The sequence below is a fragment of the Ctenopharyngodon idella genome, chromosome 1 (genome assembly GCF_019924925.1).
Source record: "Ctenopharyngodon idella isolate HZGC_01 chromosome 1, HZGC01, whole genome shotgun sequence".
Classification (NCBI taxonomy): Eukaryota; Metazoa; Chordata; class Actinopteri; order Cypriniformes; family Xenocyprididae; genus Ctenopharyngodon; species Ctenopharyngodon idella.
Window position 1 is genome coordinate 6443115 of NC_067220.1, and position 14953 is coordinate 6458067.

Here is a 14953-nt window from a genome sequence, read left to right on the forward strand (position 1 = left end):
TTTTGTTTTTCATTGGAATGTCTCTGAAGCCCAAAGTATACTTCACTTTTTACGTGTACACGAGGGTCAGCGTACAGTGTGCGAGATGCGAATTTCGTCATCAGAAGAGTACACGCACCGCCAGTACTTTGTACACGCAGGTCGCATTTAATTTTTTTTGCAGTAATTAGTTTATCCACAAGGTGGCAACCTGGGGGCATTGATTCACAATAGTCAAAGAAATAAACACAACAGACCGGAACACATGCAAGCTACAGCGACAGTGGAGGCCTATACAGACGACAGATTGTGTGAAGAGGTTAGAAAGTACCCTCATTTGTACTTAGCATGAAAGAAAACAAATATATTCACATGGGTTGTAACTTGTGGCGAGAGATTGCTCAAAACTGCGTATGCGTCAAATACTTGTGTATGCGTACGAGTCAAATGAAGCATACTTTGCAAAGCTGTGCGTTCGACTGTGCGCGTACGCCAAAAAAACCAAGTATACCTAGGGAAATTTTAGTGAAAATGATGTGCATTGATAAATTGTTCACAGTAAGACCAGGAATGTGTATTAAATTGATTACATGTTGGCTTTAAACAACAGGTTTGAGTGCTTCAATAGCAACTAAAACTGTTCAGATAATAATAATAATAAAAAAAAAAATGAATTTAATGAGATTTTAATATTTGCTTAAAGGCACAATACGTAATTTTTCACCACTAGAGGTCACCTATTCAAAACAAAGGCGTAGCTTGATGACGCTGAGATTGAGTGTGGAATTATAGGAGATGTCGTCTTAACCTCAGAGCCAGGGGAAAAGAATCGGGACAGGCAGAAATCATGTTCATGGATAAGATTATTAACGTTACTGTAGTATGAAGCAGGATGTTGGAGCTGAACGAGGCCGCTGGAGCGATTGCTAATGAAAGACGAGCGCGACATACATCTCGAGAGCAGTGGGACTTTTATTATGCCGCAGTCGCCTCTTTCGCTTCTTCCGGTCAAGCACATGTGGGGTAACGCGGCGCTGTTTATCATATTAGATACATTTGAGTTGTTGAAAATGACGTTATGACGTTACTCTGTGCGTTCGCTCGGCGGCTGCTACGAGACACTTGTTGCACACTACAGTAAGCTAGATCGATATTAGAATATCATATTAATATAAATCAAGAAAACGAGATTCAAACAATAAGTCTAAACGTGTTGAGCTATATAACAGGGATTACTTTTCTGTCTATAAATGTATCCAAACAGTTGTTCCCTTGTCTAATCATTTTTGGATATTTTAATCCAAAAATCTTACATATTGTGCCTTTAAGGAAACATGAGTGCTTGCCTGGGCAAAATCTGGCTGCTGCTGCAAAATCACCTTTCCAAAGAAGAAAAGAAAAAAGTGTCTCTATAAGATGAAAAAACTACTATGGTATTACCACATTTTTTGGACTGGGTACCGTGGTAATTGTACAATTTCATTGTATGTATACTTTGATGCACTTTGGAGCATGTAATGTCTGTGCTATATGAATCATGGTATCACGATACTGTTCGCCAGGTGATTTGAAACGTTGCAGGACGATGCACACACTGAACAAACCACTAATAAGAAATAAAGACACCACTCACTGTAGAGAAATAAGCAGTTTCTTCACAACAAAGTGTTATATTCCCCAAAGAAATGTTGAAAAGGGACAACAAAGGAAAAAATAAGCTGCATTCCAGAAGGTTTTGCTTGTTTCACAATTGTGGAAGTTGAGAACCGTGTCGTGTGTCAAACCTCTGAAGTAATTTACAGTCTATTTACACAAAAAATCAGGTTCGTGATTCTTCCATCTTCCATCCAGCCAACCGTCAAAGCATTACACAAGAGCATCAATCGGAAAGGTTGAAATTGCAGAAACCGTGTAAATCTTGCGGAGAGAACGACCGTGAAAGGCAGTGACCGGGCGAAGTCTCGTAAACCTGGAAATGTAAAGAGTCAAAAGTCTGTTTAAACTCTCAAGAGCGTATCGCCGCTGGCAGAGGCGTGTTTTGTTCCTCCTCGGCTGCAGTGAGGGACGACGATGGAGCGGGAAACTTTCTGGGCATCAATTCAGCCGATTAATTGACTTTAATCCATCCAGTCGAGAACGGATCACACTGCAGATCAACTGAGACCCGAAACAGACTCTACACAAGTTTATGAATACAAACGCTTCCAGCTACACAAGATCAATATGCACTATTTCATTCAGAAATATGTCAGAATGCAGAGGGTGATATCGCAAAATGGACGTTAGCGTAAATCGTCTTCTTTTATGGTGAGTTTTCTCGGGTCAGTTACGGTGGAGTTTAAAGACATCTGAGCAATTTCAAGTTAGTTGACATGTTTATATCAGCTACCTGAATGGAATATCTAGTGTCTGAACCAATTTTTGAATGATTTCGATATTTAAGTATTATTGTCAAAAACCAGAAATAAAACAATAAGTAACCGCTAGACTACAAAATGCATTATTTTATTAAATATTTTAATTTATGTCAGTGCCAATAGCCTCGTGGGCAGCGCCTACATTGTGCTTCGGGCGACCCGAGTTCGAGTCCCGGCTCGCGGACCTTTCTGGATCCCATCTCGCTTCATGCCCACTCTATACTATCCTATCATAATAAAGGCATAAATCGCCCCAAAAAAATCATATAGTATTATGTTAGTGCAAAGTTATTTTGCATGTTTATATCATCTACCTGAATGGAATATTAAATAGAGATCAACTGATATAGTTTTATTTTATAATGTCTGCACCAATATTTGAATTATTTCGATATTTAAGTATTATTGTCAAAAAGCAGAAATAAAACAAGTAACCACTAGGCTACAAAATGCATTATTTTATTATATATTTTAATTTACGTCGGTGCCGAGCGACCTAAATACGAGTCCCGGCTCATGGACCTTTCCTGATCCCGCCCCCCCTCTCGCTTCCTGTCCACTCTATACTATCTTATCATAATAAAGGCAAAAGGCAAAAATCGCCCCCCCCCAAAAAATTATTTACATAAAAGTATTATGTTTGTGCAAAGTTATTTTGCACATTTATATGAGCTACCTGAATAGGATACTGAGTAAAGATAAACTTATACTATTTTTATTGTCTGTTACCTGAACCAATATTTATTAAAATATTTAATTATTTAAAAAAGCAAAAATAAAACAATAAGTAATCATTACAGTACAATAAAAATATTTTTGATTGTTTTAATTTATGGCATATACAATTACATTTATGCAAAGTAGTTTTACGATCGAGATGGCTTTTTGTTTGGTGGACTTATTTATTAGCGATATGCATTTAAATACTTGCATAGAGTGTGTTTCTGGCCTTTGACGAAACATGGTGAGGTTTTGTTTGACATAAAACACAGAGGCACTGATAAAAGTACAGTGATGATGAGACGAACAACAGTAATAATAATAATAACAACAACAACAATAATTTTAATAATAATAATAATAATAATACAAACTATCCACTTTAAAAAAAGCAAGCGAGTCTCATGCTGTGCTGTGAAAAAGTCTGTCCTTTGAGTCAATTGCTCTAATCAGAAACCGCCTCGTTCAGCTGCCCGCGTCCTATTGGTCAAGCCGACTGTCCGTCGACCTGTTCAAACGTCAATACGGCCTCCAGACGGCTTCGACCGACATGTTGGTCGGCGAACTGCTGTGGCTTCCTTCGGCCTCCACCACGACGTCGCTCTGATTGGGCAGAGAGGGGTGCAGGAGGGCGGAGCCTGTGGAGGCGTTGGTGCAGGGCGGTAAGATGCGCGGCGGCGAGCGCTCGCCTCCTCCTCCGCCCGGCATCATGGAGAACTGGTAGGATCCGGCGGCACTGCTGTAGTAGAGGTGATACGGGGACGAGCCGGCCTGGAAGGGTCCGGCCTGAGCCTGCGAGGACCCCGCGGGGTACGCCGGCGGTAAGTATGTGTGGTAGCGGCCCGCGGGGCTTGTCATAGCCGACATGCCGATGCCGATGGCGTTGGTGACAGGGGTGGGCGTGTACGTAAACGCCCCGGTGGGGTACGGCACGCGCGGATCCGAGAAACGGCCGTCTGGTAGGGAGGGGAGCGAGGGGAAGGAACGCTCCAGGCCGACGCGAGGGTCAGTGAACGCCGTCAGATCTGGACCTGCAGGAAAACAAAAGATGTGCTTAGATAGATGCTGGGGTCTTTTCTCAGGAATAATTCTAAAATATATTCTTATTTATTCTAATTGCTGTCTTGGAGAAACGACTGAGATATTAAAGAGATCTCATGTGTGAAACTTTCATTATTCAAGAGTTTGAGCCACTAAATCTGTTGTTCAAAACAAAACTAACACTGTAAAAAAGAAGTGTTGGTTTAACTTGAAAAAGTAAGTGACCTGGTTGCCTTAAAATTTTAAGTTCATTGAAATTAAAAATTTGAGTTAATACAATGACGGCGATTGATTTAATCAACAGAAACTCAAAATATTATGTTATCTGAACCACATTAATTATTGAAGTTGATTTGTCAGCAGAAAAATGTTGTGATAACAAATCATGAAAATAATTTTTTACAGCGTACTATCAATAACTAAAAATAAAACTATTAAAGACTTTTTTGTTAATCGAAATAAAGCTATATATATATATATATATATTATGGCTGCCAAGTGATATTTTTTAATCTATTTAAATAATTACATTTTCGCAAATTAATCACACATCAAATTCGACTGAGAAATTACCCCCAAAAGATAGTCATTATTGTGTTAAATGAGAAAAGCATTAAATAAACATTACAAAAAGTAGCGTTAGAAAGAAATATTTTATTTGATTCAACATAGCATTTATTACACATAAACTTTTAGGCTTCAGTGGCCATGTTTTTTTTTCCAGAAGCAGCATCTGAATTGGTATTTATATATATTTACAGAGCAAAACAGTTCGGTTACCAACATTCTTCAAAATATCTTCTTTATTTATTCGAAAAATAAAGAAAGTCATACAGGTTTGAAACGACATGAGGGTGAGAAAATGTAAATAAACAGAATTTTCATTTTTGGGCAAACTATTCCCAAAAAATGAAATATATTTTTTAATGAAATGATACTCTAATTAAGAAACTAAAACTGCCAGTAGGTGGCGGTAAATGTCTAAATGAATAGATTCGCTTCAGTCAAACAGTTGATTCATTATGAATGGTTCATTGAATCACTGGTTCACCCGATTGATTCACTCAAAACATAGATTCAAATTACATAAATGAAACTTAAATTGGGGATATTTAAAAAAAACTAATAAAAATAAAATTACTATGAGTTAAACTAAATATATGATGAAAATATAATAAAAAGCTAATTAAAATATTAATAAAAACTACAAATAATACTAAAATAACACTGGTGAAATTTATTTTTATTTCATTTTAATTAAGATTTATTAAAACCCTTTTAAAAAGTACCATGGTATTATCATGTTTTTTTAGACATGCAGCATGGTAAAACTCACAGTGTATAGCGTTGCGGCTGGGTGAGATGGGTGTCGTCGGGTGGACCGTCGGGGTGGAGATGGGGCCCAGGTAAGGGTACGACTGTTCATACGACCAGGAAGGAGACGTCTGCATCTGCCTCGAATCTAAAACCAAACATTTATATTCAATAAATGATGTTATGACTGCTCCATTTCACTACCAAATCCAAGAAACACAGAAATAAAATACAAAAATACAGAAATATTATTAATAGCTACTAAGAAGAACACAGACATAAACACACACAACCAAACCGTGATATTTTCAGGATTCTTTGATGAACAAAGTTCAACCGAACAGCATTTATTTGAAATGGAAATCTTTTATAACATTATAAATGTCTTTACTGTCACTTTTGATCAAATTAATGTATCCTTGCTGAATAAATGTATTAATTTTTTTAAGAAAAGAAACTGTACAACAGTAGTTTATGTACCAATAAAAATCAGCCTCCTGTATTCAAGACAAACAATGAATAATGGAGTGAGAGGAGCAGGAGGCGGAGAAGACATTCTCTCAGTATGAGTCTGTCTCTCTCACTCTCTCTCCCCGTGGTCTAATAAACGCTCGCCGATAGCCTGCAGACTTCCAGACAGGAGGGGAGGGAGAGCCATCAGAGAGGAAGCAAATTATGCACAGCGGCCAAAGAGTGCGCGGCCCGTTTCAAGTGCAGCCAGAGCGCGGCCCGCTGCCAGGCCCCCCAGAAGCCCCCTCTTTTCCTGCCTCCCTCCCCAGGCTCAGGGCTTGTGATCTGGAGCAGGAGTCACACATGGCTGGGTGGGTGGCTGGAGGCGGATTCGGGCATCCGGTGCGAGCGGGACTCAATCATTTTTTACTGGGCTCTCTCTCTCACACACACACGCACGCACGCACACACACACACACACACACACACACACACACACACACACACACACACACACACACACACACACACGTTGGGTTTCCATGTTTTATGTGGACTTTCCATAGACATAATGTTTTTTAGTGTATTTTCTATCCTCTACCCCTAAACCTACCCACAACAGAGAACACTCTGCATTTTTACATCAAAAAACATCATTTATTATGATTTATAAATTGTTTTCCTCATGAAGACCAAAAAATGCCATCTTTGTGGGGACATTTTGTTCTCAAAAGGTTGAGTTTGCAAAGACAGACACACACACAACCACACACACACTTACACACACACACACACACACACACACCCACACACACTCACACACAGACATACACACTCTTTCTCTCACACACACTTACAGACACACACACACACACAACACACACACTCACAGACACACACGCACACAGACACACACTCACACACAGACACGCACACACACACACACACACACACACACACACACACACACACACACACACACACACACACACACTCTCTCTCACACACACAGACACACGCACAGAGACACACACACACACACACACAGACACACACTCAATCACACACACACACACACACACACACTCTCTCTCTCTCACACACACACACACACACACACACAAACACACACACTCACACACACACTCTCTCTCACAGACACACACACACACACACACACACACACACACACACACACTAATACGTTCAAGTATTAAAGTATTACCATTACTAAAATTACATCTGAAATAAAAAATGAAGCTAAATAGACTAAATATTAAAAATAATAAAAATGACAAAAATAAAATTACTTAAAAAAACTAAAATTAAAATAAAAACTGAAAATATAAAAATACTTTAATAGTACATAAATAATACTAAATTAATGAAAAAAATTCTGCATAATAAAAGAAAATTCTCCCTCATGTTGTTCACTCCAAAAAAAAAAAAAAAAAAAACACTATAAAGGTTCATAAAAATAGTCCATATGAATCTATATATGCTATTTTCCAGTCATATAATAGGTGTGTGTGAAGAAAATACCGAAATTTAAGCTCTCAAACCTAATTATCATGTATTTAAACTCTGAAGTTTCATTAAATTCATTATTTAAATGCGATCGGAGCAGCTGAGACAATCTGCTAAACTCCTTCTGTCATCCATGGAAAAATAAACCGCATACAGGTTGGGTAAGTAAATAATGACAGAACATTAATTTCCCAGCAGTTGATGTGGGAAAGCGTTCCTGTAGTATGGAAACACATCTTTCAGAAGTGATTCTGAAATTGTTTTCTTGAGAAGAAAATTCTCTGAGGTTCAATTTACCGCAGTGATCAAAGTTGTAAACGTCTTTAACAAAGTCTCAGTTATCAGACTGATTCCAGCTTCCAAAATCCCCTCCAGCCAGTTCCATTTGTTCCAATTCATCTACTTTGGAAAAACTACTGGGAGAAATCAAAGGACATTCGATACGTTTGGCTGTGAGTTATTTAATGTCACAGTGTTTTAGTGATTTTTGAGACCGCAGGAGCACACGTTACGCTACAAATAGATTTCTGGCCAAACTTCCCTAATCTGTGCACAAGTTAGTCCGACCACCAAACAAATGCAAATTTAAATACACAAGCTTCCTCAAATCTGCACGCGCCAGAGCTCGTTTGAACACACAAACAAACATGGACGCGTCAGGCCCGTGTGACCAGCTGCTTCTTATTTTCACGGGTACGAAAAGAGAAGTAGCAAAGAACGAGAGAGAAAGAGAGCTCTTGAATGACTTAATAACGGTTTCCGCTGGCCGTAATCCCGCTGCTATTTCTGGCCAGTGGATCAGAGGGAAGCACGCGGCAGGAAACATTCTGTCCTGCGCTACAGTCCAGCCCGGTTCTGTCCTTTCATCACTCCATCATCCAGCTCAATGCAACAGGAACATTTTATTGCTCAGGGTTTGCTCTTCCATAGCTCAGTTTCTCTGAAAATTCCTTTGCTGAGATTAAAATGGTCTCAAATGAGTCAGCTGTCAATTGCGAGATATAAAGCCAGAATTGCGAGATATAAAGTCAGAATTCCGTGATATAAAGTCAGAATTGCGAGTTATAAAGTCAGAATTGCGAGATATAAAGTCAGAATTGTGAGTTATAAAGTCAGAATTGCGTGATATAAAGTCAGAATTGCGAGATATAAAGTCAGAATTGCTTGAAATAAAGTCAGAATTGCGAGATATAAAGTCAGAATTGCGAGATATAAAGTCAGAATTGCTTGAAATAAAGTCAGAATTGCGAGATATAAAGTCAGAATTGCTTGAAATAAAGTCAGAATTGCTTGATATAAAGTCAGAATTGCGAGATATAAAGTCAGAATTGCTTGAAATAAAGTCAGAATTGCGAGATATAAAGTCAGAATTGTGTGATATAAAGTCAGAATTGTGAGTTATAAGGTCAGAATTGCGAGATATAAAGTCAGAATTGTGAGTTATAAAGTCAGAATTGCGTGATAAAAAGTCAGAATTGCTTGAAATAAAGTCAGAATTGCGAGATATAAAGTCAGAATTGCTTGAAATAAAGTCAGAATTGCTTGATATAAAGTCAGAATTGCTTGAAATAAAGTCAGAATTGCGAGATATAAAGTCAGAATTGCTTGATATAAAGTCAGAATTGCTTGATATAAAGTCAGAATTGCTTGAAATAAAGTCAGAATTGCGAGATATAAAGTCAGAATTGCTTGAAATAAAGTCAGAATTGCTTGATATAAAGTCAGAATTGCTTGAAATAAAGTCAGAATTGCTTGATATAAAGTCAGAATTGCGAGATATAAAGTCAGAATTGCTTGATATAAAGTCAGAATTGCTTGAAATAAAGTCAGAATTGCGAGATATAAAGTCAGAATTGCTTGAAATAAAGTCAGAATTGCGAGATATAAAGTCAGAATTGCGAGTTATAAAGTCAGAATTGCGAGATATAAAGTCAGAATTGCGAGATATAAAGTCAGAATTGTGTGATATAAAGTCAGAATTGCTTGAAATAAAGTCAGAATTCCGTGATATAAAGTCAGAATTGGTTGTTATAAAGTCAGAATTGCAAGATATAAAGTCAGAATTGCGAGATATAAAGTCAGAATTGCGAGTTATAAAGTCAGAATTGCGAGTTATAAAGTCAGAATTGCAAGATATAAAGTCAGAATTGCGAGATATAAAGTCAGAATTGCGAGATATAAAGTCAGAATTGCGAGTCATAAAGTCAGAATTGCGAGATATAAAGCCAGAATTGCGAGATATAAAGTCAGAATTCCGTGATATAAAGTCAGAATTGCGAGTTATAAAGTCAGAATTGCGAGATATAAAGTCAGAATTGTGAGTTATAAAGTCAGAATTGCGTGATATAAAGTCAGAATTGCGAGATATAAAGTCAGAATTGCTTGAAATAAAGTCAGAATTGCGAGATATAAAGTCAGAATTGCGAGATATAAAGTCAGAATTGCTTGAAATAAAGTCAGAATTGCGAGATATAAAGTCAGAATTGCTTGAAATAAAGTCAGAATTGCTTGATATAAAGTCAGAATTGCGAGATATAAAGTCAGAATTGCTTGAAATAAAGTCAGAATTGCGAGATATAAAGTCAGAATTGCGAGATATAAAGTCAGAATTGTGTGATATAAAGTCAGAATTGCGAGTTATAAAGTCAGAATTGCGATCCATAAAGTCAGAATTGTGTGATATAAAGTCAGAATTGCGAGTCATAAAGTCAGAATTGCGAGTTATAAGGTCAGAATTGCGAGATATAAAGTCAGAATTGTGAGTTATAAAGTCAGAATTGCGTGATAAAAAGTCAGAATTGCTTGAAATAAAGTCAGAATTGCTTGATATAAAGTCAGAATTGCTTGAAATAAAGTCAGAATTGCTTGAAATAAAGTCAGAATTGCTTGATATAAAGTCAGAATTGCTTGAAATAAAGTCAGAATTGCGAGATATAAAGTCAGAATTGCTTGATATAAAGTCAGAATTGCTTGATATAAAGTCAGAATTGCTTGAAATAAAGTCAGAATTGCGAGATATAAAGTCAGAATTGCTTGAAATAAAGTCAGAATTGCTTGATATAAAGTCAGAATTGCTTGAAATAAAGTCAGAATTGCTTGATATAAAGTCAGAATTGCGAGATATAAAGTCAGAATTGCTTGATATAAAGTCAGAATTGCTTGAAATAAAGTCAGAATTGCGAGATATAAAGTCAGAATTGCGAGTTATAAAGTCAGAATTGCGAGATATAAAGTCAGAATTGCGAGATATAAAGTCAGAATTGTGTGATATAAAGTCAGAATTGCTTGAAATAAAGTCAGAATTCCGTGATATAAAGTCAGAATTGCAAGATATAAAGTCAGAATTGCGAGATATAAAGTCAGAATTGCGAGATATAAAGTCAGAATTGCGAGTCATAAAGTCAGAATTGCGAGATATAAAGTCAGAATTGCGAGTCATAAAGTCAGAATTGCGAGATATAAAGTCAGAATTGCGAGTCATAAAGTCAGAATTGCGAGATATAAAGTCAGAATTGCGAGATATAAAGTCAGAATTGCGAGTCATAAAGTCAGAATTGCGAGATATAAAGTCAGAATTGCTTGAAATAAAGTCAGAATTCCGTGATATAAAGTCAGAATTCCGTGATATAAAGTCAGAATTGGTTGTTATAAAGTCAGAATTGCAAGATATAAAGTCAGAATTGCGAGATATAAAGTCAGAATTGCGAGTTATAAAGTCAGAATTGCGAGATATAAAGTCAGAATTGCGAGTCATAAAGTCAGAATTGCGAGATATAAAGTCAGAATTGCTTGAAATAAAGTCAGAATTCCGTGATATAAAGTCAGAATTCCGTGATATAAAGTCAGAATTGGTTGTTATAAAGTCAGAATTGCAAGATATAAAGTCAGAATTGCGAGATATAAAGTCAGAATTGCGAGTTATAAAGTCAGAATTGCGAGATATAAAGTCAGAATTGCGAGTTATAAAGTCAGAATTGCAAGATATAAAGTCAGAATTGCGAGATATAAAGTCAGAATTGCGAGATATAAAGTCAGAATTGCGAGTCATAAAGTCAGAATTGCGAGATATAAAGTCAGAATTGCGAGTCATAAAGTCAGAATTGCGAGATATAAAGTCAGAATTGCGAGTCATAAAGTCAGAATTGCGAGATATAAAGTCAGAATTGCGAGATATAAAGTCAGAATTGCGAGTCATAAAGTCAGAATTGCGAGATATAAAGTCAGAATTGCTTGAAATAAAGTCAGAATTCCGTGATATAAAGTCAGAATTGCGAGTTATAAAGTCAGAATTGCGAGATATAAAGTCAGAATTGCGAGTTATAAAGTCAGAATTGCGAGATATAAAGTCAGTCTTTTTCCCCTCACAACTGGACTTTATATCTCGCAATTCTGAGAAAAAAAGTCACAATTACCTTTTTATTTTTTATTTCATAGCGGAAACAAGCTTCCATATAAATGTAGACTTTAGTGTTTAAGAAAATAATTTTGGTTTTGTCTGCTTGTTTTAATCGACTTATTTCCATGAATAAAATCAAACCGCACTAGATTTGGTTGCGCTTTGAATGAGGGATTTTCACACAAGCCTGCTTCCTGTCAAACACGTCTCACTTCCCCTTTTCTGCATTCTGCTTCCTCCTCTTTACACATACGCAAGGTGCTCGTCTTTCTGTCGTTCTCTCTCACACACACACCTTTCTCCCATCTGCACCCATGAAGGGGAAGAGAAACTAAGAGGATCTCAGTATTTCGGAGCGGGAGGTCTGTGTTTTCAGATTGGGAAATGTTTTAAACAACAACGCATGAAAAGCAGAAGTGCCAAACTTAGAGCTGTCGTCAGTTGATTTCTCAGAAGATGACTTCTCAGCATGGATATTTTAAATTGATCAAAAGTGACAACAAAGACATTTATAATGTTACATTCTAAAAAATGCTGGGTTAAAAACAACCCAAGTTGGGTTGAAAATAGACAAACCCAGCGATTGGTTTGTTTTAACCCAGTGGTTGGGTTAAATGTTTGCCCAACCTGCTGGGTAGTTTTATTTAACTCAACTATTGTTTAAAAATGACTATATGTCTGGCTTAAAATGAACCCAAAATAGGTTGGAAATTAAAAATAAGACACATAATTACTAGAGGCAACAATAATAATAATCAAAAGGTGAACATTTATTAAGCTATTTAATAAATGTTCATTTATGAAATATATTTTTGGTTCATTTTTAAGCTAGTAATACAGTAATTTTAAATAAATAGTTAATTAAAACTACCCAGCAGGCTGGGCAAACATTTAACCCAACCACTAGGTTAAAACAACCCAGTCAAATGCAGCCTTGGTGAGTTGAAGAGACTTCTTTCATAAACATTCAAAAATCTTTCCCCATTTTCTGTGGAAGTTTAAATCTGTTGCACTCCATCTAGCCGTTTTCAACGCAAAAACACATCCTGCGTGAATGCCAATCAAATTACCCAAAATATTTAATAAACGAATATGCTTCACAGAAGGCACCACACACGAATTGCATAAAGTGCAGTAATGTTCCAGTATTCAGACTGTGAGAAATGTCACTGCGCTGCTTTAATTGAAGCAAACATGTAATTTGAACATTCCTCTGTACAGTAAAAGGGCCAGATATTTACATCTGGCTTCTCTGTAGTATGAAACAAAAGAAACGATGAAAGAGCAAAGAAACATTTGTGGCCCCCACAAGGATTTTGCTGATTGTTATTGGGGCTTAAACGTTGCCTTCTACTACATGTGTGTGTGTGTGTGTGTGTGTGTGTGTGTGTGTGTGTGGCGGCACGCTCTGGCATGCTTGTCTAAGCTCCAATCAAAGGAGGCCTTGTTCGCTGTATTTGTTATGTCTGAACGTCCGATGATGTGTGATGTGTCCCCACTTCCCCCCGTCACCTGCCAGGAACAAGCAGAACCAATAACAACGTGCCGCACACACACACACACACACACACACACACACACACACACACACACACACACGCTTCCTTCCACTATCCCTGAACTAGTACACACTAATGCAAAAGCACAACACAAGAGTGTTTGCAGCAAATTCTGATTCATTTTATAAAATGTTCCTATTCTAGCAAAGCAATTAATATGATTTTACTATTTAGGACGGATAAAGTCCTACGAATAGAATAGAATAGAATAGAATAGAATAGGGTTTCCCAAACTGAGGTTTTGAGACAATTGCAGGGAGTTCATGAGTTGATAAAAAGCTAATAATTAATGAAATGATTAATGTGAAATTAAAATAAGTTATTTATTTATTTAAAAAAAAAAACAGCATTTAATATATATATATATATTTTTTTTAATTATATATATATATATATATAAAAATGTAAAATATTTTTTTAATATATTTTAAATTATAAAAAATTAATATATATATATATATATATATAATAAAGTAATATATAATTTTATTAAATTCTTCATTTGTTTAACTGCCTGTCAGGTGACCATTAACTGGCATCAGAGAACTGTGAACATACAAATATGTTGTTACATTACTGGAATATTAATGTAACATCTCAGGGGGAATTCAAGTAAATATTTTAGATCAAATATGGCTGACAAAAAAGTTTTTTTTTTTTTTTTTTGATTTGTGCTTTATTTAACCAGGAACTAAAAAAAAGGACCAGGAAATAAAAGTTTGGGAATCCCTGCATTAGAGGAATAAAAACGGAAGAGCAGAAAACAATCAAATAGAAAATCAATGACTGTGACTAGAACAGGGGAGTAGAATATAGAATGTAGAATATGGAATAGAATAGGACAGAACAGAATGGAATTGAATAGAATTAACACACAGGTCTACCCTCGGGAGAGATGCGCGTCAGATACAGAGAGGTTCTGCGGTCTAACTCACCGGGAATCTGGCTGTGGGCGGGGCTGCTGAAGGGGGGCGTGTTGAGGGCGGGGCGGGGGTTGGGGGCGGGGCCGTGGTGTGGACTGCACCGCATGGCACTTCGCCTCAACTGCTCAGAGAAAGCTAACGCGCCTGGCTTTACCGCTTCATCCGGCTTCTGTCGGTGGCCTGGACATACACACACACACACACACACACAGAACGGAGATGAGAGAGAACGATTTAGTTACTGACTGTCCATTAACAGAATCAAAGCCACTTAAACACACAAACTATTAGACATACACCATGATCTGAGCACCAGTGCTGGGTAGATTACTTACAAATTGCAGTCAATTGCTATGGAAACTTGTTTTCGCCACTGAATAAAATATAAAAAAGGTAACTGCGACTTTTTATCTCACAATTCTGGCTTTTTTCTCAGAATTGCGAGTTTATATTTTGCAATTCTGACTTTATATGCGAGATAAAAAGTCGCAATTATCTTTTAAATGGTTTTATTCTGTGGCAGAAACAAGCTTCCATAAATTGCTGATTACAAATTGCATGATGAAAATTGTAGTTAGTAATCTAATCTATTGGATTACAAATATTAGGTAATGTATTGTGATTACT

General features: G+C 36.8%; 1 protein-coding gene across 6 annotated transcripts in view; it reads right to left on the bottom strand.

Moving 5' to 3' along the window:
* Positions 1-1612: 1612 nt before the first annotated feature.
* runx1 (RUNX family transcription factor 1) overlaps positions 1613-14953 on the bottom strand; it is a 64321-nt gene continuing 50980 nt past the window's right edge. For 4 of the 6 annotated variants that reach the window (XM_051910140.1, XM_051910151.1, XM_051910182.1 and 1 more), the window contains 3 exons: positions 14339-14506; positions 5494-5619; positions 1613-4147 (listed from right to left, as the gene is read on the bottom strand). In XM_051910140.1, the coding sequence (XP_051766100.1) occupies positions 3636-4147; positions 5494-5619; positions 14339-14506 (806 nt within the window). In that variant the 3' untranslated portion in view covers positions 1613-3635. The remainder of the gene's footprint in view (positions 4148-5493; positions 5620-14338; positions 14507-14953) is intronic. The other 2 variants (XM_051910162.1, XM_051910191.1) reach the window with 1 other exon arrangement.